General features: G+C 50.6%; 1 protein-coding gene across 2 annotated transcripts in view; it reads right to left on the bottom strand.

Annotated features, from left to right (window-relative positions):
• TXNDC16 (thioredoxin domain containing 16) overlaps positions 1–25,666 on the bottom strand; it is a 43,439-nt gene extending 17,773 nt beyond the window's left edge. The window contains exons 1-14 of one of the 2 annotated variants that reach the window (XM_058025640.1): positions 25,592–25,666; positions 24,846–25,083; positions 18,499–18,693; positions 17,506–17,588; positions 16,721–16,794; positions 15,465–15,539; positions 14,510–14,631; positions 13,832–13,922; positions 11,307–11,463; positions 9,707–9,873; positions 9,279–9,339; positions 7,247–7,394; positions 6,412–6,558; positions 5,329–5,388 (exon numbers count right to left, since the gene is read on the bottom strand). In XM_058025640.1, the coding sequence (XP_057881623.1) occupies positions 5,329–5,388; positions 6,412–6,558; positions 7,247–7,394; positions 9,279–9,339; positions 9,707–9,873; positions 11,307–11,463; positions 13,832–13,922; positions 14,510–14,631; positions 15,465–15,539; positions 16,721–16,794; positions 17,506–17,588; positions 18,499–18,658 (1,345 nt within the window). In that variant the 5' untranslated portion in view covers positions 18,659–18,693; positions 24,846–25,083; positions 25,592–25,666. Of the gene's footprint in view, positions 1–5,328; positions 5,389–6,411; positions 6,559–7,246; positions 7,395–9,278; positions 9,340–9,706; positions 9,874–11,306; positions 11,464–13,831; positions 13,923–14,509; positions 14,632–15,464; positions 15,540–16,720; positions 16,795–17,505; positions 17,589–18,498; positions 18,694–24,845; positions 25,144–25,591 lie in introns of those variants that run through there. The other variant, XM_058025641.1, reaches the window with a different exon arrangement.
• Between the last annotated feature and the right edge of the window lie 15 nt (positions 25,667–25,681).

Here is a 25,681-nt window from a genome sequence, read left to right as displayed (position 1 = left end):
AATCTGGAGCAGTTTAAAAGATTTTCCTCCCGAGGAAAAACCCAACCAAGTTTGTCCTGGAAATCACCAGAGAGAGAGAGAAACAATAAAATCCATCAACATGTCAGGGGTGCTCTGAGGGGCAGTGGGAGCACTGGGCAGGGTCAAGCAGCAGCCCATGCCAGGGTGGGGAGGGCTGAGCAAATATTGAAACAAGTTGCTGAGAACTGAGCCCAGCTGAGTGTTGCACAAATGCTGTGCAGAGGAGCTGTGGAGCCCCTGACCCCTGGGAGGGCTCCAGGCCAGGCTGGACAGGGCTTGGAGCTCCCTGGGTTAGTGGAAGGTGTCCCTGCCATGGTAGGGGTGGGATGAGATGGAGATTTAAGGTCCCTCCCAACTCAAACCCTTCTGGGATTCCATGAGGGTTTCTGTGGATGGGGGTGAAGGCAGAGGTGACCTCAGCAGGAGTTCCTGCTCCTTATCCCTGCACCCTTGGCCTCCCACAGGACCATGTTCTGCAGCCTTCATTTGAGGTTCTGCTCTGCAGCTCACACCAGGAGTTTGCTGTTCTGCCTTGTGTCAAACTCTTGTGCAGGAAAAGCAGGAAGTGAAGGGCCTGCAAATCCACTCAGACAATAATTGTCCAAACACTCCACAAGAGCAGAAATGGTTTGTGTCATTCCCAGACTCTGCAAGAAGATCTCAAACTGAAAGCCTGCCCTCAGATTTGCTTCACACCTCTGAGCCAGTAGAGCTGGTTCTCATCATCTCTTACCACATCATCTTGTGTCTTGCCCAACTCTGGAAAAGAATTCCATGGAAATGGGGCTTTGATGTCCTGCTAAAATCGAGTTGTGAGGCTGCTTGAAGCCTTTTCAAAGATGAATTTTAATATTTGGATATTAGCACAGGGAATAATTTACCATGTGCTCTGAAGGAGCCCCATCTGGCCTGGAAAACATCTGGTACAGGATGGTCCCTCCCATCCCTACCTGCAGCATTTCATTGATGACTGAACAAGCAGAACTTTCAGGAACTGAGTAACTCAGCAAGGGACTGTCCAGCCCTGTGGTCACTGGTGAGGGGGAGGAAAGGTGAAAGAAGAGCACAAAATCCTCCCTGTGGTTTTAGGTGCTACTAAACCCAGCAACAGCAAGAACCTCTGTCCTAGAGGTCTTAGAAAACCAGGACAAGACAAACCATCAGTGCCACAGGGAAGAGGAAAAATCAGGAATCCCTTGAACTTATAATCATTTGAACTTAAAATTATTTGGAAGGCAGGACTGGCATGGTGCTTGAGCATGTTCAGGGAAAGGAATGGACATGGGGAAGGGAATGGAGCCCCAGGAGAGGCTGAGGGAGCTGGGCAGGGGCTGGAGAATCCCTGAGGGAGCTGGGCAGGGGCTGCAGAATCCCTGAGGAGCTGGGCAGGGGCTGCAGAATCCCTGAGGGAGCTGAGAAGGAGCTGCAGAATCCCTGAGGGAGCTGGGCAGGGGCTGCAGAATCCCTGAGGAGCTGGGCAGGGGCTGCAGAATCCCTGAGGAGCTGGGCAGGGGCTGCAGAATCCCTGAGGAGCTGGGCAGGGGCTGCAGAATCCCTGAGGAGCTGGGCAGGGCTCACCTGGAGCAAAGGAGGCTCAGGGGCCCTTGTGGCTCTGCACAAGGAGGAGACAGCCAGGGGGATCAGGCTCTGCTCCAGGGAACAGGGACAGGACAAGGAGAAATGGCCTCAAGTTGTAACAGAGGAGGTTTAAATTGGATATCAGGGAAAATTCCTTCATGGAAAGGTTTGTCCAGCCCTGGCACAGCTGCCCAGTACAGTGGTGAAGTCCCCATCCTGGAGAGATTAAAAAGCTGTGTGGATGTGGCACCTGGGGACATGGGACAGCAATGGACTTGGCAGTGCTGGTTGGACTCGATTTTGGAAGGTTTTTCCAACCTAAACAATTCCATGATTGTATTAAAAAACAGCTCACTTGAAGAGCTGGTCCAAAGACTACAACATGAAAGAGAAGTTATGTACAAAGTGTACAAAGAGGAAGAATCCAATACAGAATGGGAACAACTACCTGGAAAACATCACCCAATGAGCCCTGAAATCCTCACTCCAGTTTTAAGCTCCATGGATATGAATTGCTAAATCATGCAGCTGATCTTCCTGCCTCTGAGCTAAAATTCCACCTTGTCTTTGTAAATCCCTGGTCAAGAAGACCCCAGGAGCACAGAGGAGAGAAGCAGAACCATTTTCCTTCACAATTTATTGCTCTTCTTAGATACTGATTTCCTCTCTTCTTTGCAAAAAAAGGCCAATAAGCCACCCAAGAAATGCTCAGCAATGTCTCACCTTCACATCCTCTGCTCTTAACCCTGCTGCTTCCAAAAATTCCCATCTCCCAAACCAAACCAGAGGTGCAGCAGGGAGCCCCAGGGGGATGGGAAATTGTTGCTCCAAGGGTACAAAACCTGCTCAGTTCAGCAAGGCAGAGATGCTCCTCTGGATCTCTCAACAAATGGAAAACACTTGAGGGCTGGAAGCTCCCCTTGGTGAGGATGTGCTGAGCAGCTGGGAGGGGATGAAGGGGATGACTCACGGGGTCATTGCAGTCTCCAGCCTCCTCCACTCCCCTGTGTTTGATCACACATGGCCTGTTCTCAGTGCCATTGTGCACAAAGAACTGGCACGGGGAGCAGGACCTGCTCCTGCAGCTCACAAAGTGCCTCCAGCACGGGTGATTCACTCCTCAGACAGCTGCTGCTGGATTCCCAGCCCTTGGGAAGGAAGCTCCACCCCGGAGCAGGCAGGAATACCAGAGCTTCTGGGGAACTCAGAGTGCCCCAAGCCATTCCCCATGTCCTGTCCTCAGTCCTGCACAGCTTGAGGTCTTCTTCCTGCTCCAGCCATCACTGAGAGCCAGGGAACAGCATCTTCTGATGTTTTCCAGCTCCTCTGGTAGCTGGTTCTCCCAGTTCCCTGAGGCTCCTTCAGCAGCAGGGAAAAGGGATCTCCAGATCCACCAATGCAGCTGTTCTGTGTCTGCTCCCAGGTCATGGCAGGGAAAGCAGACTGGAGTCACTCCACAGGGTCACATCTGGCCTGGGAGTCTTTGCAGAGACCTCAGTGATCACAGAGGAAAGGCCCTGACCCCAGGCAGTTCATGATCTCTGCTGAGAATCTGTCTGTGGCTGCTTCCCTGCCCTGAGATTGTTATCAAGTGATTCAGAACACACATGGTGAAATCCTGGCTGGGCAGAACCCACCAGGGGTTGGCCACTGCCTTGGGAAGAGGCTGGGGTTTACCCACAGACCCTCCTGTGTTCTTGGGAAGGGGCTGGTTTTACCCTCAGACCCTCCTGTGTTCATGGGAAGGGGCTGGTTTTACCCTCAGACCCTCCTGTGTTCTTGAGAAGGGGCTGGTGTTACCCACAGACCCTCCTGTACTGTTTGGGAAGGGGCTGGTTTTACCCTCAGACCCTCCAGTGTTGCTTGGGAAGGGGCTGGTTTTACCCTCAGACCCTGTGTTTTTGGGAAGGGGCTGGTTTCACCCACAGACCCTCCTGTGTTCTTGGGAAGGGGCTGGTTTTACCCACAGACCCTCCTGTGTTTTTGGGAAGGGGCTGGTTTTACCCACAGACCCTCCTGTGCTGCTTGGGAAGGGGCTGGTTTTACCCACAGACCCTCCTGTGTTCTTGGGAAGGGGCTGGTGTTACCCACAGACCCTCCTGTGCTGCTTGGGAAGGGGCTGGTTTTACCCACAGACCCTCCTGTGTTCTTGGGAAGGGGCTGGTTTTACCCTCAGACCCTCCAGTGTTGCTCCTTTAGCTGGTCTGGCTGCTGGGAAAGTCCAAAAGAAACCCCAAACCACCACCAACCCCACAACAACAACCTCTGCTGTCCCTTCCTGTTTATTCCTGGGATTTCAGTCCAGATCGAAGCTGCTGCTGACTTTCCCTTGATGAATTCATGCAGACCATGAATCCAGCCCTGCTTTCCTCCAGCCCTCAGCACTGCCTGCAGCATTCCCAGGAACAGCTTCTTGTAAGCAATTCCCACTGCAGCTGCTTCCCAGAAAACTGTGGGGTCCTCTGCACCCCCCATTCATGTTCCCACTGCTGAATCCTGCAGGACACAGTGTCCAGTGCCAGGAAAAATGAGCCTTGATGGAGAAAAAAACCAGGAGAAGGCACCAGCCACCTCCAGAGGTGCTGGAATGGCTCTTGCCCAGATCCATGTGAGGTCCCCACTGTGCCACAGTGGGATGAAGCCACCTCAGTGTCCCCTGCAGCCAAGGGGAGAAAAAAGGCACCTCTGGATGAGATTAATCCCATGTAAGAACCTCTCTCCACAAACCAGAGTGGGATGGGGTTGGAGGCCTGAATGTGGGGCTCACACTGCACAGACCCTGCTGGAGGATCCCTCCTGCCAGATTTTTGTTCCCAGATTCCCTGATGTGCTGTCTCTAAGTGCTGCTCATTGCTCACCATCCCTGTGTTATTTATGGAGTTCTGTGGCCACCTGTGAGAACTCCCACAACTGAGCCAGACTGCAAACCCTGGAGGCACCATCCCTGCAAATGTGACATTGTCCTGCCCTGTGCCCTGGCCTGCCCACACCTGTCTGTCCCATTTTCCTCCAAAGCCAGGGATAATCACAGCTCCTTTTTCCAGCAGAGCTGAGGTGCCACCCAGCACATTGATTTGTCTCCTGGGCAGGACAGGACCCTGTTTCCATGTTCCAGGTCACAGTTCCTGCTGTTTGCTGCTCTGTGTCACCCCCTGGCCCTTCCCAAATTCTCCCTCATGCAGTCACTGTGCCCAGCAAAGGGGATCACAGAGTCATTTGGATTGGAAGGGACAGGGACATTTTCCACAATCCCAGGTTGCTTCAAGCCCCATCCTACCTGGCCCTGAATGTTTCCAGGATAAAATCATGGAATAGTTTAGCTCCAAGATCACTGAGTCCAACTGTTCCCCCAGCACTGTCCCATGTCCCCAAGTGCCACATCCATGTGGCTTTTAAACCCCTCCAGGGATGAGGACACATGGGCAGCTGTGCCAGGGCTGGACAATCCTTTCCATGAAGAAATTTTTCCTAATATCCTAAACCTCTCCTGCTGCATCTTGAGGCCATTTCCTCCTGTTTTGTGTTTTTTTTCTCCAGGAGCAGAGACTCTGCAAAGATCCCTAAATCAGACACAAAGAAAGGTTCCTAAACCACCTGCTGTGGATATGGCTTTCCTTAGGAGTCTGAGGGGTGAAAAATGAGTGTATTCCAGGGAATGAGGTGCCACCAATGCCACGTTTCCTCCTGCCAAGAGGAGCAGGGGAAGCCCTGAGCCCTGGGGTTCCTTACCCTGCAGGTGAGCGGCCACCTCGGAGTAAGAGCGCAGCACGGCCAGGGACACAGCTTCCCCTGAAACACAGGAGAGGGGATGTGGGATCTCAGCACCTCAGCACTGAGGTGCAGAGTGACTGAGACCACCCTTGTGGGGCTCGGGAGTCCTGGAATGTTGCCAGAAGTGTCTGGTGGCAGGACTTTGATCCTGCACAGGAGACGACACCTGTATGAGGATGGGAGGATTTCACTGGGGTGAATGGTGAAGGGATAAGTTAATTAAGGTGTAGAACACAGGGTTTAGGATTTCTGTACAGGGGGGTCTAGAGAAGTAAGATGGAGGAATTGGGGCGTGTCCTGTCCTTCTTCTTCTTCTTCTTGGCCTCCATCTTCTGTGGTGATGGTGGCACTTTGGGATTGGTTATTACTAAAAGTGCACTGGTTAATGAGGGTAAAAGGTATTGGGGAAAATTGATAAATGTTGTATATGTAATTTTGAGTATAAAGATAAGTGACCGCCCCGGGGGCTCTCAGTGTGCTCATGGCTGGCTGCTGTGCAGATCTCTGTTGGGCTGAGAGAAAATCTTTTAGATAAAAACTAATAAACACTGGAGATCGAGAAAAAACCTGAAGCCTCTTCTCGTCCTTTGACACAGCCCTGAGGGACAGCCAGGGACAGCCAGCCCCACCCTGCTCCCTGACAACGCCACATTACCAATCTCTGCATCCTGAGGTGCTTTAAAGCTCTGAGGATTTGAAATAAATAAGGAAAATTTAACTTTCTGCTTCATGTCTAGGCCAGCCCATGAGTCCACGCTACTTTAATTTCCCCTCTTGTCCCACATTTTTTTTTCTTATAAAATAAAGGTTAAAAATCTCTTAATATCAGAATAATATCTGCTATTATCAGCCAATGAGAAGAACTGATTTAATCTGTTATTAATTGTATTTAATTAATTGTATTTAATCCCTGCTCACGGGACAGGATGTGGCACAGATCAATGGCCAAAACTTTTCTCCAGGATCTCTTCAGGATCATGGAAAGCACAGAGAACATCCCAAAGGCACAGAAGGGACAGCCAGGCCACAGTTCATACTCACAGCTGGCATAGAACAGCACCACTGTCCTGGCAGCCTCTGGGAGGGAAGAGTGGAAGTTCTCCTCTGTCAGGACAAGGATCTGCTCCAGGGGCAGCTCTCTCTTCTTGTCCCTGGAAACTGCTTCCACCACCTGGTCATCCTGAATATCTGCAAAAAAAAAAACAAAACAAGCCTGGTGTGTCCAGGGCAGGGGGAACTGCACCCCCTGGGCCACCCCAGTGCATGATTTTGTAATCCAGAACCTCTCAGCAGAGATGTGAGTGAATTCTTATATGGCCACAGACACACAAACAAACCCCCCCAAAATGCCCCAATCCCACCTCACACCAGCTCTGCCCTTGAGTGGAACAATACTCAAAGCTCCTCTAGGATCCTGCCCCCTTTCCTTTTTTATAGAAAACACCCACAGTTTTGCACAGAGAACAAATTCCTTTTCAATTCTGCATTGCAGGGAGCAGAGTTTGCTCCCTGGAGGAAGCAAGTCTGGATCTGCTCTTACATAAACGTGTCTCAAAACCTTCCAAAGGGGTGGATGATTTTCAGATGCTTGTACAGGACACAGTGCAGGGTGCACTTTAACCCCCCCAGCCTTTGGAGCATCCAAGCACATTCCTGTCCCTCACACAATAACTCTGATTTTTCTCTCTGGTGTTTCCACTAAAAATCAGAGCTGTCTGTCATATTCCAGTGACCTCAGAGAATGAAAGAGCCCCTTTGTGGCCACCATGAAGTGACTGTGATGGTTTGCAAGTGTTCTCTAATGCTCTGCCATGTCTGATGCTGATTGCACCTTCTGTCTGATGACAATCAGCTTTTCACTTGATTAATTGCACACCTTGATTGTTATTCTCTTGCTGATCCTCATCTTCCTCCTCCTCCTCCTCCTGCTCATCCTCCTGGATTGGTTTCACCTTGTTCTTATCTTCCACCAGGGTTATAACTTCATCAGTGTCTTCCAAGACCAGGTATTGGATTGGCATTCCCTGAGGAAAACAATCAATCAGTGGCAGCACAACATCCCCCCCCTGCTTATTTTGTCTGCAGATCAGACTCAAGGTTGATGGGAACCATCTCCCAGCTCCTTATTTTTGGGATGTGTCACAGATTCCTGACGCTGCCAAGCAGGGGAATGTCTGGGTAATGCTTCTTTGTCCCAATTTCTCCTGTGCTTGAGTTTGTCTCACTCTAGAATTGATTCATTGATTGATTCTCACTCTAGGATGATGTTTCCTTGTAAATGTAAGGAAAATTGGCTATGTAAGTAAATGTGGCTAGGAGGGATCCTGTGGTGAAAGTGAATACCAGCCCCATCTCCCAGCAACTTCACTCAGATCCAGCACTGCAGGAAAAATCCCAGTGGACAAACAGGAAAGGAGAGCAGGGAAGTACTTGGATATCCCCTCATTAGAGGGGTCAGGCTAGGTCCAAGGAGCCCATCACAGCCTGGGAAACCAGCTCAAAAAATCCTTTATCTCATGGAGCTCAGCCAGGAGAAATGTTCCCAAGTGTACAGGGACTGGCCACCCATGGAAAGAAGCAAAAAAGCAACATGAATTTCTCAGAAATGAGACCCTGTCAGCTTAAAACCAGTGCTGGCACCACTCAGACAAAGGCACTGCAGAGAAAATGGAAAGTGGATCAGGAGCTGAGGGAAATGACAAAGTGCTGGCACCTCCCACGGGCTCCCAGAGCCACCCAAGTGCACATCTCTCAGCAGGCCAGGGGAAGCCCTCAGGGGATGCTCAGGTCTGATCCTGCACCTGAAATCACCAGTGGGACAGTTCAGGTAATCTGGGACATCTGTGTTCCCTGGCATCTGCCAGCAGCCCATTCCAGCCTGCCTCACAAGCTGGGTCAGGTCCCTGCAGGGTTGAACTCATCTTGATCAGCCTCACTGAACTCCCACCCTGCCCTTCTCCCTGCCAGGGGCACTGGGTTACATCAGCCCAGCACTGAGCTTTGCTTGTTTGCTCTTTGCTTCACGCTCAGTCCCTCTCCCATCTTTTGACACCTTTCAGAAATCCAAATCTTTTGGGGAATTTGCACTGGGATGGAGTTCACAACCTTGTGTTGCCTCAAGGTGCACTGGAGATGTCACTCAATGTCTTTAACCCAAAATAAACTCACTGCTTTGTCTTTCCCAGCAGGCACAGTGGCTCTGCAGCACCCAAATCATGGAAGGGACATTAAAGATGACCCAGTTCCACCCCTGCCATGAGCAGGGACACTTCCACTACCCCAGGTTGCTCCAAGCCCTGTCCAACCTGGCCTGGAACACTTCCAGGGGTGGGAAATCCACAGATTCTCTGGATAAACTGGGAAAGAAACTTCCTTGGTTAAATCTCCCAGCTCCCTGCCAGAGGCACTGCCTTACATCAGCCCAGCACTGAGCTTTGCTTGTTTGCTGTTTGCTTCACACTCAGTCCCTCTCCCATCTTTTGACATCTTTCAGAAGTCCAAATCTTTTGGGGAATTTGCACTTGGATGGAGTTCACAACCTTGTGTTGCCTCAAGGTGCACTGGAGATGTCACTCAATGTTTTAACCCAAAATAAACTCACTGCTTTGTCTTTCCCAGCAGGCACAGTGGCTCTGCAGCACCCAAATCATGGAAGGGACATTAAAGATGACCCAGCTCCACCCCTGCCATGAGCAGGGACACTTCCACTACCCCAGGTTGCTCCAAGCCCTGTCCAACCTGGCCTGGAACACTTCCAGGGGTGGGAAATCCACAAATTCTCTGGATAATCAGGAAAGACACTTCCCCCTGAGCTTCAGGGAATGCTGGCAAATCAATCCCAGAGATGAGCAACATCCCACCACCCTCTCCAGAGCTGAGCTGTCCAATAAAGAAATCCAGCATCCAACCTCATCTGGTGTCTTGAGGGCCACATTTGAGCGCTGCAGAACGTTCAGCTCCACGAGGTCCCTTCCAAAACACAAAGTGAACATCAGATGGTGTGACATGGAAGGTCACCCTTCCTCTTTCTGCCCCAATTCCATCACTGCTAAGTTTCCTCTCCAAAATCTCTCTTAATCTGAATATTCTTCCACCCCTAAGCCAGCAAAACTTCCAAATTAATACAATTCTGGATAAATCCTTAAATATGAAACACTCTGTCCCAGGATATAGCTTGGTTTTACTGCCTCTCATCCAAGTGTGATTGAATCCACTGACTGCCATCCTGGTGTTGGGGTAACCCAGCTCAGAAACCCCACAAAAAGCAAGGAGAACCCAAAACCACCAGAAATACCTGAGAAACACCAGAAATACCAGAAACACCTGAGGGAAATACCTGGACAAAAGGGCAACTCCTGCTTTCCCCAGGAGCTGCCAGGCCACCAACTCTGCTGTCCTCCTGTCAGCCTCATAGGTCTCCTTCTGGCTCAGGATGAACACCAGGGGCAGCCCGAGCTGCAAGTGAACAGTGGAGATCTTCTCTGGGTCCTCAGCAACCTCTGTCTGGAGAACAGCCAGGGTTAACAGCCAGGGTTATGCTGCAGCACAGCTCCACAAGTTGAAGCCACAGAAATCCTCAGGAAAAAGTTTCCCACCCCAATTCTAAAACATCCATGGAAGCAGAACCCACACAACTCCAGTGAAGCTGTTCCAACATGTCATGACTTTCCCTGTTAAAAACCTGGGCTTTATTTTGTGGGGATTTTTTTTTGTGGTTTAGCAATTCCAGATGTCAAATCTCCACTCATTTTTATTTACCTGGCATCCACTCCCTGGAGCAGTTTGAAAATCCCAGCCACAACATGCAAGGGCTGGAATCTTTCCCTTCCTGCCTTGGATGTGCTGCTTCATGACAGCACATGAGAGGTGCCTGCTGAAGCTCCATGGGCCTGACCCAGGAAAATGGCTGAAGGAGCATTCCCAGCTCATCCACTCATCCTTCTGGATGGGCAGGAATGAGCACTGGGATCAGGAGGCTGCTGAAGTTCTCTGCCCCTTGGAAGGAGGAAATAGGAGGGAACCTCCTGTCCCTGTGATCACCAAGGTGGGAAGGACTGACAGCAAATTCCAGAGGGTGCTGAAACTCCTGCAGGGAGCCTCAGAGCAGCTGTGGACTTTGGGGTTGTCTGGTTTGGAGAAAAGGAGGCTGAGGGATGATCCCATTGCTCTCCACAGCTTCCTGAGGAGATGCTCCTGAGCCTACAAGAGTAGCTGAGGGCTTTGGGGTTGTCTGGTTTGCAGAAAGGAGGCTGAGGGATGACCCCACTGATCTCCACAGCTTCCTGAGGGGATTCTCCTGAGCCTACAGGAGCAGCTGAGGGCTTTGGGGTTGTCTGGTTTGCAGAAATGAAGCTGAGGGATGATCCCACTGATCTCCACAGCTTCCTGAGGGGATGCTCCTGAGCCTGCAGGAACAGCTGAGGACTTTGGGGTTGTCTGGTATGGAGAAAAGGAGGCTGAGGGATGATCCCATTGCTCTCCACAGCTTCCTGAGGAGCAGCTGAGGACTTTGGGGTTGTCTGGTTTGCAGAAAAGGAGGCTGAGGGATGACCCCATTGCTCTCTACAGCTTCCTGAGGAGATGTGGGGAAGGAAACACTGATGTCTCCAGAGTATCCAGGGATAGAACACGTGGAAATGGTTGAAAGCTGCATCTGGAGAGGTTTACACAGAACACCAGGAAGGTTTCTTTACCAAGAGCACTGGAAACAGCTTCATATTGAGTGGGGAAGTGCTCAAGAGTCATTTGGAAAATGCCCTCAATAATTTATTGATGTTTTGGCCAGCCCTGAATTGGTGAGGCAGCTGCACCAGCTGATTCCTGCTCCTTGCCTGGAGCCACCCTGGAAGGGGCAGATTGCCACCCTCAGCCTTTCTCTCTCCTCTCACCTCCCTCCCTGCCCTCCCACCCAGGCAGCTCCTCCTTCCCAGTCCTACCACCAGTGGAGCCCCCATGAGCTTGAGGTGCCTGTGGATGTTGAGCAGGGTCAGGGGCTGTGCCAGGGCTGTCCTCCTGCAGGCCTGGGCTGGCTCTGTCACCTGCTGGCAGTGGCAGAACAGGAGCCAGGCAGAGGAGACATCGGGGTCATCAGGGCTGGGAGAGAGGAGACAAAACCCACCATGAGCAGGGGTTCCAAGGGCCCTGAGAGAAGGAGCAGGTTTGCTGATGTGTTGCACAGATTATCCTCAAGCCCAGGGTTTGGCAGGGCTGTGGAACAGGCTGGGAGAGCTGGGGGTGCTCACCTGGAGAGGAGCAGCTCCAGGGAGAGCTCAGAGCCTCTTCCAGAACCTGAAGGGGCTCCAGGAGAGCTGGAGAGGGACTGGGGACAAGGGATGGAGGGACAGGACACAGGGAATGGCTCCCACTGACAAAGAGCAGGGAGAGAGGGGACATTGGGAAGTGTGAGGGTGAGGAGTCCCTGGCACAGGGTGCCCAGAGCAGCTGTGGCTGCCCCTGGATCCCTGGCAGTGCCCAAGACCAGGCTGGATGGAGCTTGGAGCACCCTGGGCCAGTGGAAGGTGTCCCTGGTTAGCTGTGACACCCTCACTGCTGTTGGTCTGTGGGTAACTTTGGGAAGTCACTTTCCTTTTCCAATGAACCCATTCCCTACCCCTAAAACAGGGATCACCTTCTTTGGGTAAGGATTTAAGAGCTCTATTAAGCACTATTAAGACCTCAAATCCCGCTGCCCGGCTTGGCTGGAAGCTGTTCCTGCTGGAGAAGCTCCCGGCATTTCAGCAGCTCGGGAGGGGGCGGCGCTGCTTTGAGGAGAATTCAGGCGATTCCTGCGCAATGACAACCGTGCCATCTAGCGGGAGCCACGGCACAAACCCGAAACGCGGCAAGGATGGAACGGCACCTCGGCAAGGGCCACCCTGGTCCCTGTGACAAAACCCCGGGTCACTCATGATGGAGTTATTGATGTTGGAAAAGCCCTCCAAGATCACAGAGTCCAAAAGTTCCCACAGCACTGTCAAGGCCATCACTGAGCCGTGTCCCCAAGTGCCACATCCACAAGGATTTTAAATCCCTCCAGGGATGGGGACTCCACCACTGCCTTGGGCAGCCTGTTCTGACATGAAAACCCTTTCCATGAAGAATTTTTCCCTAATATCCAATTTAAACTTACCTTGGTGCAACTTGTGGCTGTTTCTCCTTGTCCTGTCCCTGTTCCCTGGAGCAGAGCCCAACCTCCCTGGCTGTGCCCTCCTGGCAGGAGCTGTGCAGAGCCACAAGGGCCCCTGAGCCTCCTTTGCTCCAGGCTGAGCCCCTGCCCAGCTCCCTCAGGGATTCTGCAGCCCCTGTCCAGCTCCTCAGGGATTCTGCAGCCCCTGCCCAGCTCCTCAGGGATTCTGCAGCCCCTGCCCGGCTCCCTCAGGGATTCTGCAGCCCCTGCCCAGCTCCTCAGGGATTCTGCAGCCCCTGCCCAGCTCCTCAGGGATTCTGCAGCCCCTGCCCAGCTCCTCAGGGATTCTGCAGCCCCTGCCCAGCTCCTCAGGGATTCTGCAGCCCCTGCCCAGCTCCTCAGGGATTCTGCAGCCCCTGCCCAGCTCCTCAGGGATTCTGCAGCCCCTGCCCAGCTCCTCAGGGATTCTGCAGCCCCTGCCCAGCTCCTCAGGGATTCTGCAGCCCCTGCCCGGCTCCCTCAGGGATTCTGCAGCCCCTGCCCGGCTCCTCAGGGATTCTGCAGCCCCTGCCCAGCTCCCTCAGGGATTCTGCAGCCCCTGCCCAGCTCCCTCAGCCTCTCCTGGGGCTCCAGACCCTTCCCAGCTCTGTTTGCTTCTCTGCACACACTCCAGCCCTTCAATGTTTCTTGTCATGAGGAGCCCAGAACTCAGCCCAGGATCTGAGGTGTGGCCTCAGCAGTGGCAGCACAGGGGACAATCTCTGCCCTGCAGCCACAGGGTGGTACCAGCCAGGTGCCATTGGCCAGCTGGGCACTCTGGGGCTGAGGAAACAACAGCCCCTGTGATGTTCCCAGCTCCTCCCTCACACTCCTGCCTGCAGTCACAAGGAGGGATCTGCCATTCTAAAGCAGCTCCTCCTGCCTGGGAAGGGGCTGGCCAGTGAGGGAATACCCAAATCCATGAGCAGTGCCACAGTCCTTGCTCTTGGATACCAGAGTGGTTTAGGATTTTAACATCAACTCTCCTGGAAAGTTGTGGGGAAAGAGCTTTAGGATTTTAACATCAACTACCCTGGGAACCCATGGCTGAGGTTTGATCCACCAGCCACAGCAAGGAGACACAGGGCTCTTATCCTGTGAAATCCCACCCAACACAGCCACAAACAGCAAGGCCAGGAACACAACCAGCAGCTTCTGGAAAACAGATCTGACTGTCCACCCTGGGCACAGCATCCTAATGCCATCCCAGAGCTGCTCTGGGACTCTGAGACACCAGGAGTGAGGCAAACAGAGCATGGCAGCAGCTCTCCATGGTGGGGGTGTCTCTGGATGTACCTGGTGGCTTTCAGCAGGGCTGCCTCAGTTGTCAGGACAAACTGGTGGATGGTCCCATAGACAAAAGCTGCCTCCATCACAGCTCTGTGCTCTGGAAAGGGAAAGGCAAGGTGAGCTCAGCTCTGTTTCCTCCACACCTCCTGTCTCATCCCTGCCAGGTGCAAAGATCAATTCCCAGGTGTAAATATCAATTCCCAGGTGCAAATATCAAATCCCAGGGGCAAATACCAAATCCCAGTTGCAAATATCAGTTCCCAGGTGTAAATATCAATTCCCAGGCTTTCAGAAACTCTTGGTACAATGTCACAGAGTCTGTCTGAAAACACACTGTGAAGGGAAGTGAGCAACTGGAGCTGGATCCCATTCCTGACACCCAGCAAACAGGTGCTGTGTGAGAATCCATTCTGCAGAGCCAGGATTTATTATTTTTAAGACAGCAACCACTGGCTTGCTTTCCCTCTCCAAGTCCATCTCTCAAGGTTTATGCTCCCAGCAAAACTTTTCTGGTGCAAGTGATCCCTTTGGAAACAAAGCAAGGCATATGGAAGTAGAGATCTTGTGGCTGGGAGGCCCTTTCAGGTTTTCATCTGCAGGATTTTGGGTCAGAAACTCAGCTCCTGGATATTCTACCAAAAAAAGGCTGGGGAAGAGAGGAAAGATGGAAATGAGCATCCATACCTGCTGTCCCAGTAGCTGGTACATAGGCAAAGACCATGTTGGACTTCCCCTTCAATACATTTTCAATGTTCTCAAGGTCTGCCAGTGTTTCAACATATTTAACTTCATTAAAGAGCAGGGCACTGAGGAGGCAGAAAAAACCTCATTAGCAACTGGTTGAAGAGTAAATTTGCAGCCACACAAGCATGATGGGGAAAACAGGGTAAAATTCCAGATTCTGGCTGGCAGATTAAGGATTCACAGCCAAATGGAAGAGCCCAGGTGTGTGCTGGGGAGTTATCTCAAGGGAAAAAGTTTAACAGGGTCAAACCATTATGAAGAGAGAAGCTTGACTGAGAGCAGCCTCTGGAACACCTTGATGCCTCAGGTTCAGCTTTTCTATTTTTCACATTCTGTGCTGCTTTAGTGTGTGGGTCTGAGGGGATATTATGGGATGGTGAGCTCTGTGCACAGAGCAGGGAGACAAAACAATTCCTGCTCCAGCTGGGCACCAAGGACAAATGCCCCAAATCTCAGCCCAGGAGCACAAACACCGTGGGCTGGAGAGAGAAAAACAAGCAGGGTGGGACTGCCTGGGCTAAAGCTGGAATGGGACAATGAACTGCAAGGTGCAAATGGAGCAGAACTGATCCCAGGGACAGAGCCCGTGCCCGGCCGTGCATTTTGGGGCCATTTTGGTTGATCTTGGGTGCAGCCCTGGCTGGGCTCTGGTGCTGCCCAAGGTGGATCCATGGAGGAGATGCTTTGAATGAATCCCTGCTTTATTCTGGAGCTCCATCCAGCCTCTGCTCTAGGGCAGCCTGCACAAGGCATCAGTTTCTGGTGACCCAGATGGGACACAAGGCATCAGCCTGGGGTTGGAATTTAGTGGGAATAGAAAGGAAAAGGATTTCAGAGAGTGGGATGTGGTCTGGGCATGTGGGGATGGACTTCCAGGGATGTGGTGTGGACTCACAACAGAACGTTGGCGACGATGGAGTTGCCGTCGAACAGGGCGTCGGTGGGGAACTCTCGGATCAGCCGGTGCCCTCTGCAGAGAGAACAGAGAGTCACCAAGGGAACTGAGAGAGAGTCACTGCGTGGATCCATGGGAAAAGGGAGCCAAGGCAGGCACAGCAGGACAGGGAGGATGATGGAGAAATGGCAGAACACACTTGAGAGGTCTTTGAGCTGAGCTGGGAAGCGTTCAAGCCCGGTTGAGCAGGTTCCTGCTGCACTTGGGGACATGGTGGCCTTGGCAGAGCTGGGGAAAGGGTTGGACTCGATGATCTTAAAGGTCTTTGGAATGGTTGCACTTGATGATGTTAAAGGTCTTTGGAATGGCTGGACTCAACAATCTTAAAGGTCTTTGGAATGGTTGGACTGGATGACTTTAAAGGTCTTTGGAATGGTTGGACTGGATGACCTTAAAAGTCTTTGGAATGGTTGGACTTGATGATCTTCAAGATCTTTGGAATGGCTGGATTTGATGATGTTAAAGGTCCTTGGAATGGTTGGATTTGATGACCTTAAAGGTCTTTGGAATGATTGGACTTGATGATGTTAAAGGGCTCTGGAATGGCTGGACTTGATGATCTTGAACATCTTTGGAATGGCTGGACTTGATGACCATAAAGGTCTTTGGAATGGCTGGATTTGATGATATTAAAGGTCTTTGGAATGGTAGGACTTGATGACCTCAGAGGTCTTTTCCAACCTTAATTATTCCATGATTGTCAGTACAACAGTCAATGAGAACTGAGCTGATTCATGGAAAAGCTTCCATGTGACAGCCCTAGGAGAGACCGGGAGCTGAACCTTCCCACCCAGGGCAGAAGAGTTAACCCCACCAACAAGGAGAGCACCAAAAAGTGTTTCTTTCTTGGACTAGACCCAAAACCTTGAGGTCTGAGTATAGGTCTGGGGGAGGGAGGCCAGAGGAACAGCAGAACACTGATGGAGAGTTTCTCCTGTGGTTTCATTCCACAGCTCATCCCTCTGCTGCTCCAAGGAACTTGGGGCAGGATGGGAGAATCCACACTGAGGACAAAGCATCTCCTCTGCCTGGGCTGGAATTTTGGGGGCACCTTTGGCTGAACTGTGCAGGTCACTGCTGTCCTCATGGCTCCTCTCATTCCTCCACTGACATCTCTGACTGCTGACAGTGTTTCCTGAAACATTTCCTTCAAACTGGGAAGAAATCCCAGGGCAGAGCCCAGAAATGCCCCTCACCTGAACAGGAAGGCTTTCCTTAATGCATTTTCTTTTCCACAATATCTTGAGACATCCTCCTTGGGACAATTCACCTAGACAGCAAATACATGTAATTACAGATGCAGCCCCACAATGACTCCACACAGCCCCTACAGCTTTCTGTCATGCAAGAGTGTAAATTCAGCCTCTCCAAACCTCCTGGGAGGGAAAATCCATCAAAATGGAGGCCACAGATGGAGAGGGGAGTTTGTACTTCAGTTTTGCAGCTCAGCCTGCTGATTTGGGTCAGATGGGATCAAAGCACCCCATGATCTGCCCAGCATATTCAAAGTGACAGATCAGTGCTTCCTTACTGACCCTGGTCTGTAGCTGGAGGAGATTAAATAAATCCAAATATAAATATATAAACACTTCTTAGAGTCTAATTACACTTGCCTGAATTTGTGAATCTGCATAAAATTTCAGCTAAAAACTCTTTTGTTTGAAATATTTATTGCACTGAGCTGAAAAGAAGTTAACCAACCTCATCCATCATGGAACATGGACACTGGAACAGGGTGCCCAGAGAAGCTGGGGATTTTCCATCCCTGGAAATGTTCCAGGCTAGGCTGGACAGGGATACCCAGGATGGTGGAAGGTGTCTCTGTCCATGGAAGATGAGCTGGAGAGAGATGAGCTTTAAGGTCCCTGAAAGCCAAAGCTGTTCTGTGAGTCCATGATCCTATGAAAAATTTGTGTTCATCTTTCCTTGCTCATCTCCTACTCATCCATCCCACCCAGCAGCTTCCCTGAGCCCCACTTACCTTCACCACAGAGACACCATAGTCCTGGAGGGCCTCAGCTGAGCTCTCAATGTGCTCCAGGAAGGGCTGGGCACCAGGAGAAACTGAAACAAACAAACAAAAAAAAATCCTCTGCGAGTCCTCAGGGTGAAGAGCATCCTCCTGCCACACACTGAGGTGTGGGAGATGTTCCTCAGCCCATGCCAATGTCTTTGGGAAATCACACCCAGGGGATCAGGAAGAACAAAAGGAAGGTCAGGGATCTTCTCCTAATCCATGACAGCCTTGAGTTCTCCTTCATGAAAGGGATTTCTGCTTTTTCTAGCAGGTGTTATGGAAGAGGGGAAAATTCTTAGGAAATTTGCTTTTTCCTCCAGAGTGCCTCCAGAAAATAATCCAGAAAATGAATGAAGATGTTTGAGGGACTGTGCCTGAGGACACAGCCAGGAAAGAACCCATCCCAAGGGGTCAGGAGCACTTGGAACTGTGAAAACACAGCATCTGACCAGTTCCTCAAAACCCCTTTGGGTTTAAAAACCTCAGGAACTGCCCCTTCACTGGGGAGGGCCACAAGTTGATCAGAGGGATGGAGCAGTTCTGCCAGAGGAAAGGCTGAGAAAATAGAAAAGGCTCTGGGGTGAATTAACTGCAGCCTGCCAGTGCCTGAAGGAGCCAACAAGGAAGATGAAGAGAGACTCTTTAAAAGGAATGGAGGGACAGCACCCAGGGAATGGCTTCCACTGCCAGAGGGCAGATTGGGAAGAATTCCTGGCTGAGATAGAATTCCCAGAGCAGCTGTGGCTGCTCCTGGATCCCTGGCAGTGTCCCAGGCCAGGCTGGACAGGGCTTGGAGCAGCCTGGGACAGTGGAAGGTGTCTCTGCCATGGCAGGGGTGGAGCAGGATGGGATTTAAGATCCTTCCAACCCCAAGCATTCCATAATTCAGTGATTGCTCCACTCTCACCAAGCCTTGCTGAGCCCTCAGGCTGATGGAAACTCACATTAAACACGTACCACTGGGGCTGAAAAAAGCCAAGGATGCTTTTCCAGCTTCCAAGCCACTGAAATAGTGCTGGGGGCTTGGCTCCTGCTGCAGGCTGGCACTTCCACACAGTGGGATGGAGAAGAGAAGGAAAACCACGGAAGAAACCCATCTGTCCTTTTGGGCTGGCATGGCTGTTCCCAGCTACAGGCACAGGAGAGTCACAGCTGGGAGAAAAAATAATAAAAAGAAAATATAATACATAACCACACACAAACACATATATGAATGTCTCTCTGTTTTAGTATCTGTTACATGACTGTAATTTCCAACAGTGGAAATTATTATTAATATGACACAAACATCTTGAGGATATTATGAATTACTCACTCAATCCACAGGTGACTCAGACAACTGCAAAGAGGACAGCAGAGGCCACTCCATTCCCTCTGAGTGTCCCTTCAAGTGCACAGACCCTCAGTGCTTTCAGCTTTAGGGCTGCTTTTCCTCCCTCTTTTTCATTTCTTTTGAGTCAAACAAAAATTCCATGCACAGGCATCAAAGCAGTGACAGCAGCATCCACAAACCCCCGCCCAAACTGTCTCAATTCCTGCTACAAAGCTTCCAGGGTGCCAGCAGAATTTCTGTGGCCCTGAAAGGTGTTTGCAAAGGGATGGGATGTGTTGTGGTTGCCAAAAAACCTCAATGGCCATTTGAGGTTCAAATAGGAGAGCTCCTGTTTCAGAGCAAAATAGAAATGTGCATCTTCTGGCACTTGTTTCTGGTCAGAGTGAGGGAGAATTTTGCAGGTATATTTATAAAGATTTGCTAGCTGAAGTCCTTAGCATGAGGATGTTCTGCTGGTGCTTCAGGAACACATGTTCCAAATTATTTTTTTTATAGAATAACTGATTTCTCTCTTATATTTATAAGGATTTATGTAACTTAAATGGATGCTATTTCTGTATATACTGCTGGGTTTTTTCTTTACTCTGTGATCAGACGTTCTATACAATTTAACCTTTAAAGCATTAATTAAAAAATCAGATTGCCCTTGACCTAAAATATGTGTAGCAATAAGTCAGACAAGAATTCTGTAAAATCCTTTCTGCTTCTGGCTGCTGATTTTGCCACTTCTCAGCAGCCACCTTGACTTCCTCAGAGAATTAAGTGTGAATTTTCCTGAACAGATTGATTTTGGTGGGAAGATAGAACAAGAGGACACAGTCTCGAGCTGCGTCAAGCGAGATGTAAGTTAGAATTAAGAAGGAAATATTTCACAGAAAGAGTGGTCAGATACTGGAATAATTTACCCAGTGAGGTGGTGGAGTCATCATCCCTTGAAGAGTTCAAAAAAAGACTGGATGTGGCACTTGCTGCCATGATCTAGTTGAATAGTTAGAACATGGGCTGGACTTGATGATCTTATAGGTCTCTTCCAGCCTTGAACTTCTGTGATTCTGTGTGATTCTGTGAAGTGTCCCTGCCCCTGGGATGGAACAAGATGATCTTTAAGGTCCTTCCCAAGCAAAACCAATCTGGGATTTTGGGATTCTGCTCACTCTAGGCCATGGCAGATGATGTGAGGAGGTTAAAGGATGAGGAGGCACCTTCTTCCCACTGCATTCCTCCCCAGCCTGCTCCTCAGGGATTGCTCTCTGCTGCGGGAGCGTGGCTGCTCCCTGCTCAACAAAGGGACAAAGCTGGGACTGAATCCATGCAGAATTGACATCATGAGCTGCAGCTGCTTCCCTCAACAAACAGCCCTGTGTCCGTGGGCTGTCACTGCTCCAAGCCCTGGCAGAGGCTGGCAGCTCAGCACGGCTGCCCTGGGATCAGCCCAAGCTCCAACACTCCAAAAACAAGCAGGGAAAGATCCTGTGCCATGCTCCAGGAGTGAGGGCAGGCACACTCAGCCCTCACAGGCTCCTTCTCCAGGAGCTCAGGGCTTTGGACCAGGCCTGAAGGCACAACAGAGATGGAAATACATTAATTTTTTTTTTCTTTTCATCTCAAAATCTCCAGTTGTCTCCTTTCCAGCTTTGGGCAGTGTCAGGCATTTCTGGTGCTGTGCCCTTCCATCTGTTCCCCTGGCTGACAGAGGGGACAGGGATCAGGCTGGGGGGGTGATGTTTATTAAATGACAAACTTGGCTACTGCAGGATGGAAAAATAAACACAATCCTAGCACGTGGGAACCAGCCAGCTCAAATGGGAGAGCTCACTGTCAAGGGAGGAAGAGGAGCAGCCTCCAAGGACTCAAAGATGTCTCAGGATTGTATCTGGAGGAGAGGGTCAGCAGCTTAAAACATAACTCCAGCCCCCAAGGAGAGCTCAGAGCCCCTGGCAGGGCCTGAAGGGGCTCCAGGAGAGCTGCAGAGGGACTGGGGACAAGGGATGGAGGGACAGGAGCCAGGGAATGGCTCCCAGTGACAAAGGGCAGGGATGGATGGGAGATTGGGAAGGAATTCTTGGCTGTGACAGTGGTTATGCCCTGGCACAGGGTGCCCACAGAAGCTGTGGCTGTCCCTGGATCCCCGGCAGTGCCCAGGCTGACCAGGGCTTGGAGCACCCTGGGATTGTGGAAAGTGTCCCTGCCCATGGTAGAGGCTGGAATGGGATGGGATTTAAGGTCCCCTCCAACCCAAACCATTTTGGGCTCCAGTGAAAAACGTGTGCTCACCCCTTCCCTGCTCAAATCCTCTCACCTCCTCACCCCTCCCTCCTGCCCAGCAGCTTCCCTCTGCCCCCCATCAACCCAGACATGAATATTCAGCTTTTAGGCCATTTCCTCTGTCACCTCTTTCCCATCCATGGAAAATGAACCCCCTAGGGCTGGAAACAGCCAGAGCCCTGCACCACTGACACCTGCAGGACTGCCAGGGATGTGTGAAATACCAGGGATGTGTGAAGCAGCTCTGTGTCACTGCTGGGAAACCTTAAGCCATGGCCAGGGGACAGCCTGGCACAGCCCAGAGGGAATGCCAGGCCTGGCTCATGTTCCACTGCCATCATGCCAAGGAAGAGCCAGGCAAGGTGCCTGAGGTCACTGCAGTGACCTGAAGTCAAACCAAATCCACCAGAAATATCCAGCCCAAACTCCTGTGGGGGCAGAAACTGCTTGTGCCACTTCAGCTTTGTTTGGGAATCCTGCAGGGGAATCCATGGGCTGTGATCACCTCTGGTCCCAGCTGCTTTCCAGGACACTGCTCCTCCTCAGCTGCCAAGATTTATCACTGAGGATATTTATCCTCAGGGAAGGGTGTAAGAAATAAATTTATAAAAATTTTCAAAGTTTAATAGAATAGAATATATATATATTATATATTATATATTATATATTATATATTATATATTATATATTATATATTATATAATATATATTATATATTATATTATATAATATATATTATATATTATACATTATATATTATATTATATATGCTATATATTATATATTATATATTATATATTATATATCATACGTTATACGTTATATATTATATTATATATGCTATACATTATATATTATATATTATACATTATATATTATATAGTATATATTATATAATATATATAATATATACTATATTATATAATATATATCATATATTATACATTATATATTATATATTACATATTATATATAACATATTATATATTACATATTACATATTATACATTATATATTTTCATATACAAACCTTAAAATAAGAAATACTAACTTAAAAACACCATAAAATAAAGCAAACATTATTTTTAAAATACTATAAAATAAAGCAAATATTGTTAAAAAAGAAACACTATAAAATAAAGCAAGCATTATTAAAAAAGAAACAAATTCCAAAAGATAACCTTACAAATAAAAGTAAATACTTTGGAAAAATAAAACTATAAAAAATGCACTGTAGAAAGACTCACGAGGGGTAATTTTAAATAATTAACTTTAAAGCATTTAGAACATAATGTAACAAAAACTAATGAGCTAAAAAGCACTAATCATTAAGAAATAGTTCACTTCTAATTATAATAAAGGAAATTATAACATCTGTTATAAATAATGAATAGTTCACTTCTAATTATAATAATGGAAATGATAACATCTGTATTATCTCACCCTTCACATACAACTAAAAATAAAATGAAAGTTTTTCAAGCACCTCTCAGTTACCACATCTCTAAGTCAGAAAAAGCCATAATCCCCCAGGAGGGTGTTGTGGGGTGGGATTTCAGAGTCACAGGACAAGGAGGAGCTGCTGTCCTGCTGGAATTCTGGCCTGCACAGCCAGCTGGAACCACCCCACCATCCATGGCCTTCCCTGGACTCAGCAGGAACTCCACCAGCCTGGGCTTTAGTGCCAGTGATGGAAAATCCACGCTTTGTCCTGTCCAAATATCACCACAGAACCCAGAATGGTTTGGGTGAGAGGGACCTTAAAAACCAAAGTTCCACCCTTGCCATGGCAGGGCCACCTTCCACCATCCCAGGCTGCTCCCAGCCCTGCCCAGCCTGGCCTTGGCACTGCCAGGGATGCAGGGGCAGCCACGGCTGCTCTGGGCACCCTGTGCCAGTGTCTCCCCAGAAATCCACCTCCCCTGTTAGTTTGATCCCATTCCATCCTCAGAGGTCTCAGCTGGTGAGTTTTAACTCTCTAAGTAATGTTCCTACACCAGGAGCATTCAGGATGCTCCCAAATGGAGTCACTCCAAGCTCTCCTGTGCTGACAGACCCCAGTGAGGGCTCTCTGTGCAGCAGGACATTCACCCCACACCCTGCTGGCACAGATTCTTGGCAGCATTCTCACCTGCCTTCCATGCCCTTCTGGCAGCACTCACCCAGGGAGCTGCTCTCCCAGATTTCCTGGCAGGGGAGGCTCAAAGCAGACCCCAAACCCACGAGGGGCTGGCTCAATCCCTTAGCTCCAGCAGGATGGGCAGGCTGAAGTTCTCCCTCCAGCTCACCTGGATGTCCCAGCACAAACATCCCTCCTGCTGCTGCTCCAAAATGCAAGGCAGAGAGGAACACTGACAGCTCCTCCTGCATTTCTGCCCATGCAAACAGGTTTCCTTTGGGTGATCCAGAAAAATGACAGAATCCCTAAGGCTGGAAAAGCCCTCTAAGATCATTGAGTGCAATCATTCCCCAAGGGGGATGGCTCCCACTGCCAGAGGGCAGGGTGGGATGGGATATTGGGAAGGAATTCCTGGCTGGGAGGGTGGGCAGGCCCTGGCACAGGGTGCCCAGAGCAGCTGTGGCTGCCCCTGGATCCCTGGAAATGTCAAAGGCCAGGCTGGACAGGGCTTGGAGCAGCCTGGGATAGTGGAAGGTGTCCCCAGGAGTGGCACTGGATGAGTTTTAAGGTCCCTTCCAACCCAACCCACGATTCCTTGCTTGGAATTATATTAACTTTTAATATTTTTCACTACACATGTCCCTTCCTTGCTCCAGACTTTTCCCACACAGCCAACAAGTTCATCATCACAAACCCATGATAATTATCACAGGTTCATTATCATCACCCAGTTAGCTGGCACAGAGCTCAACCCAACTCCTTTCAAATTTTCCAAAAGCAAGTTCTTGGACACAACTGATTTGAGTAGAATGATAGAGCTGCAATTCCCCAGCATCTGGAGCTGGAATAACAGTGAGATGCTTCTCCAGAGCTTTGGGATGAGCCTGCAATTATGGGACTGAAATAACCACTGGCCCTTTGCACTCACTGCATCTCCCTGCCTCCTACAGGGGCAGCTGTGGGAGCATCCTGAAGCACAGGGATCCTTTCCTGGGAACATCCAAGTGCATCCCAGTGTGCTTTACCTGGATTTTTGCTGAATTTTTTGCCTGGATTTTTGATGCTCCCATGCTGCCCTTTATCCTGCCACTTCCAGAAGAGTTTCACTTTCATTTTCATTTCCAGGTCCAACTTCCCAGCAGCCAGGTCTCACTTGCTACCCAAGGCTGCAGGAGGGACAGAGTGCAGCCTTTGTCTCTGCCCACACCAGGAGAGGAGGGCTTTGATTCCTGTGCACAGCAGACACCCTGCAGCATGGAATCACACAGGCTGGAGAAAACCCCTAAGAGGAGTCCAGCACTGCCAAACCCACCACTAACCCATGTCCCCGAGTGGTTTGTGAACATTTCCAAGGACAACGAATCCACCGCTTCCCTGACAGCATCGCCACATGCTGGAATCACCATCTGCTGGTATCTCCACCTGCTGAATTCCAACACTTCCCTGCTGGAACCAGCATCACCCACTGCTGCTCCTGCTGCTCCATTCAGTCTCCTTGGGAACCGGCCCCCCGAAATCCCCGGAAAGCAGCCGGCACTGGGTGCACATCACCGAGCAAGCTGCGGGCGCCTCAGGGCTGTCACCTACCTGGTGTCCAGAGCGTTCAGGCCGATGTCCTCATCCCTGCTCCGCGGTACTGGGACAGCACCGAGGCGTCCCTCGGTCCCGGCTGCAGGGCTGGAAAAGCCTGGATGGGCTCAAACCAGCGCGGGTGGTCTGTGCCAGCCGGGGAAGCGATCCCTGAGCCGGGCGAGGCCTCTCGGTATCCACCGGAGTCAGGAGCTGTTCGCAGCTGAGCTGTGCCGGCATCCACAGGGATGGCCGCCTGCACGGAAGGAACCGACGGTCCGTGAGGGACACCCGGACAGCCCCAGAGACGTTCCCGGTCCGTGAGGAACACCCGGACATCCTCCGCCAGTAACGGGGATGTTCCGGTCCGTGAGGGACACCCGGACATCCTCAGCCTGTAACGGGGATGTTCCGGTCCGTGAGGGACACCCGGACAGCCCCAGAGACGTTCCTGGTCCGTGAGGGACACCCGGACATCCTCAGCCTGTAACGGGGATGTTCCCGGTCCTGTAAGCGACACCCGGACATCCTCAGCCTGTAACGGGGATGTTCCCGGTCCTGTAAGCGACACCCGGACATCCCCACAGAGCCTGAAGCGAGGATGGTCACGCACCCCGACTCTGCCTGCGGAGGTGCCCAGATCCTCCCGGCTCCTCCATGAGACCTCTCAGCGCTCCCCTGACGGCCCCTCTCAAGCCTTCGCTCCCCTCTCTCATCCTTCTCATCCCTTCCTCCCCTCTCCCCGTCCGTCTCTCATCCCTTACCGGCTCTCAGGGAAGGAGGGAAGGAAAGAAGGATGGCGGGCGGGCGGCGCCGCCAACCCAACAAGCAAAGCGGCGGCGCGGCGGGGGCGT

The sequence above is a fragment of the Melospiza georgiana genome, chromosome 6 (assembly GCF_028018845.1).
Source record: "Melospiza georgiana isolate bMelGeo1 chromosome 6, bMelGeo1.pri, whole genome shotgun sequence".
NCBI classification, from domain to species: domain Eukaryota; kingdom Metazoa; phylum Chordata; class Aves; order Passeriformes; family Passerellidae; genus Melospiza; species Melospiza georgiana.
The sequence above is the reverse complement of the archived record's forward strand: the minus strand, read 5'-3'. Positions and strand labels throughout refer to the sequence as shown.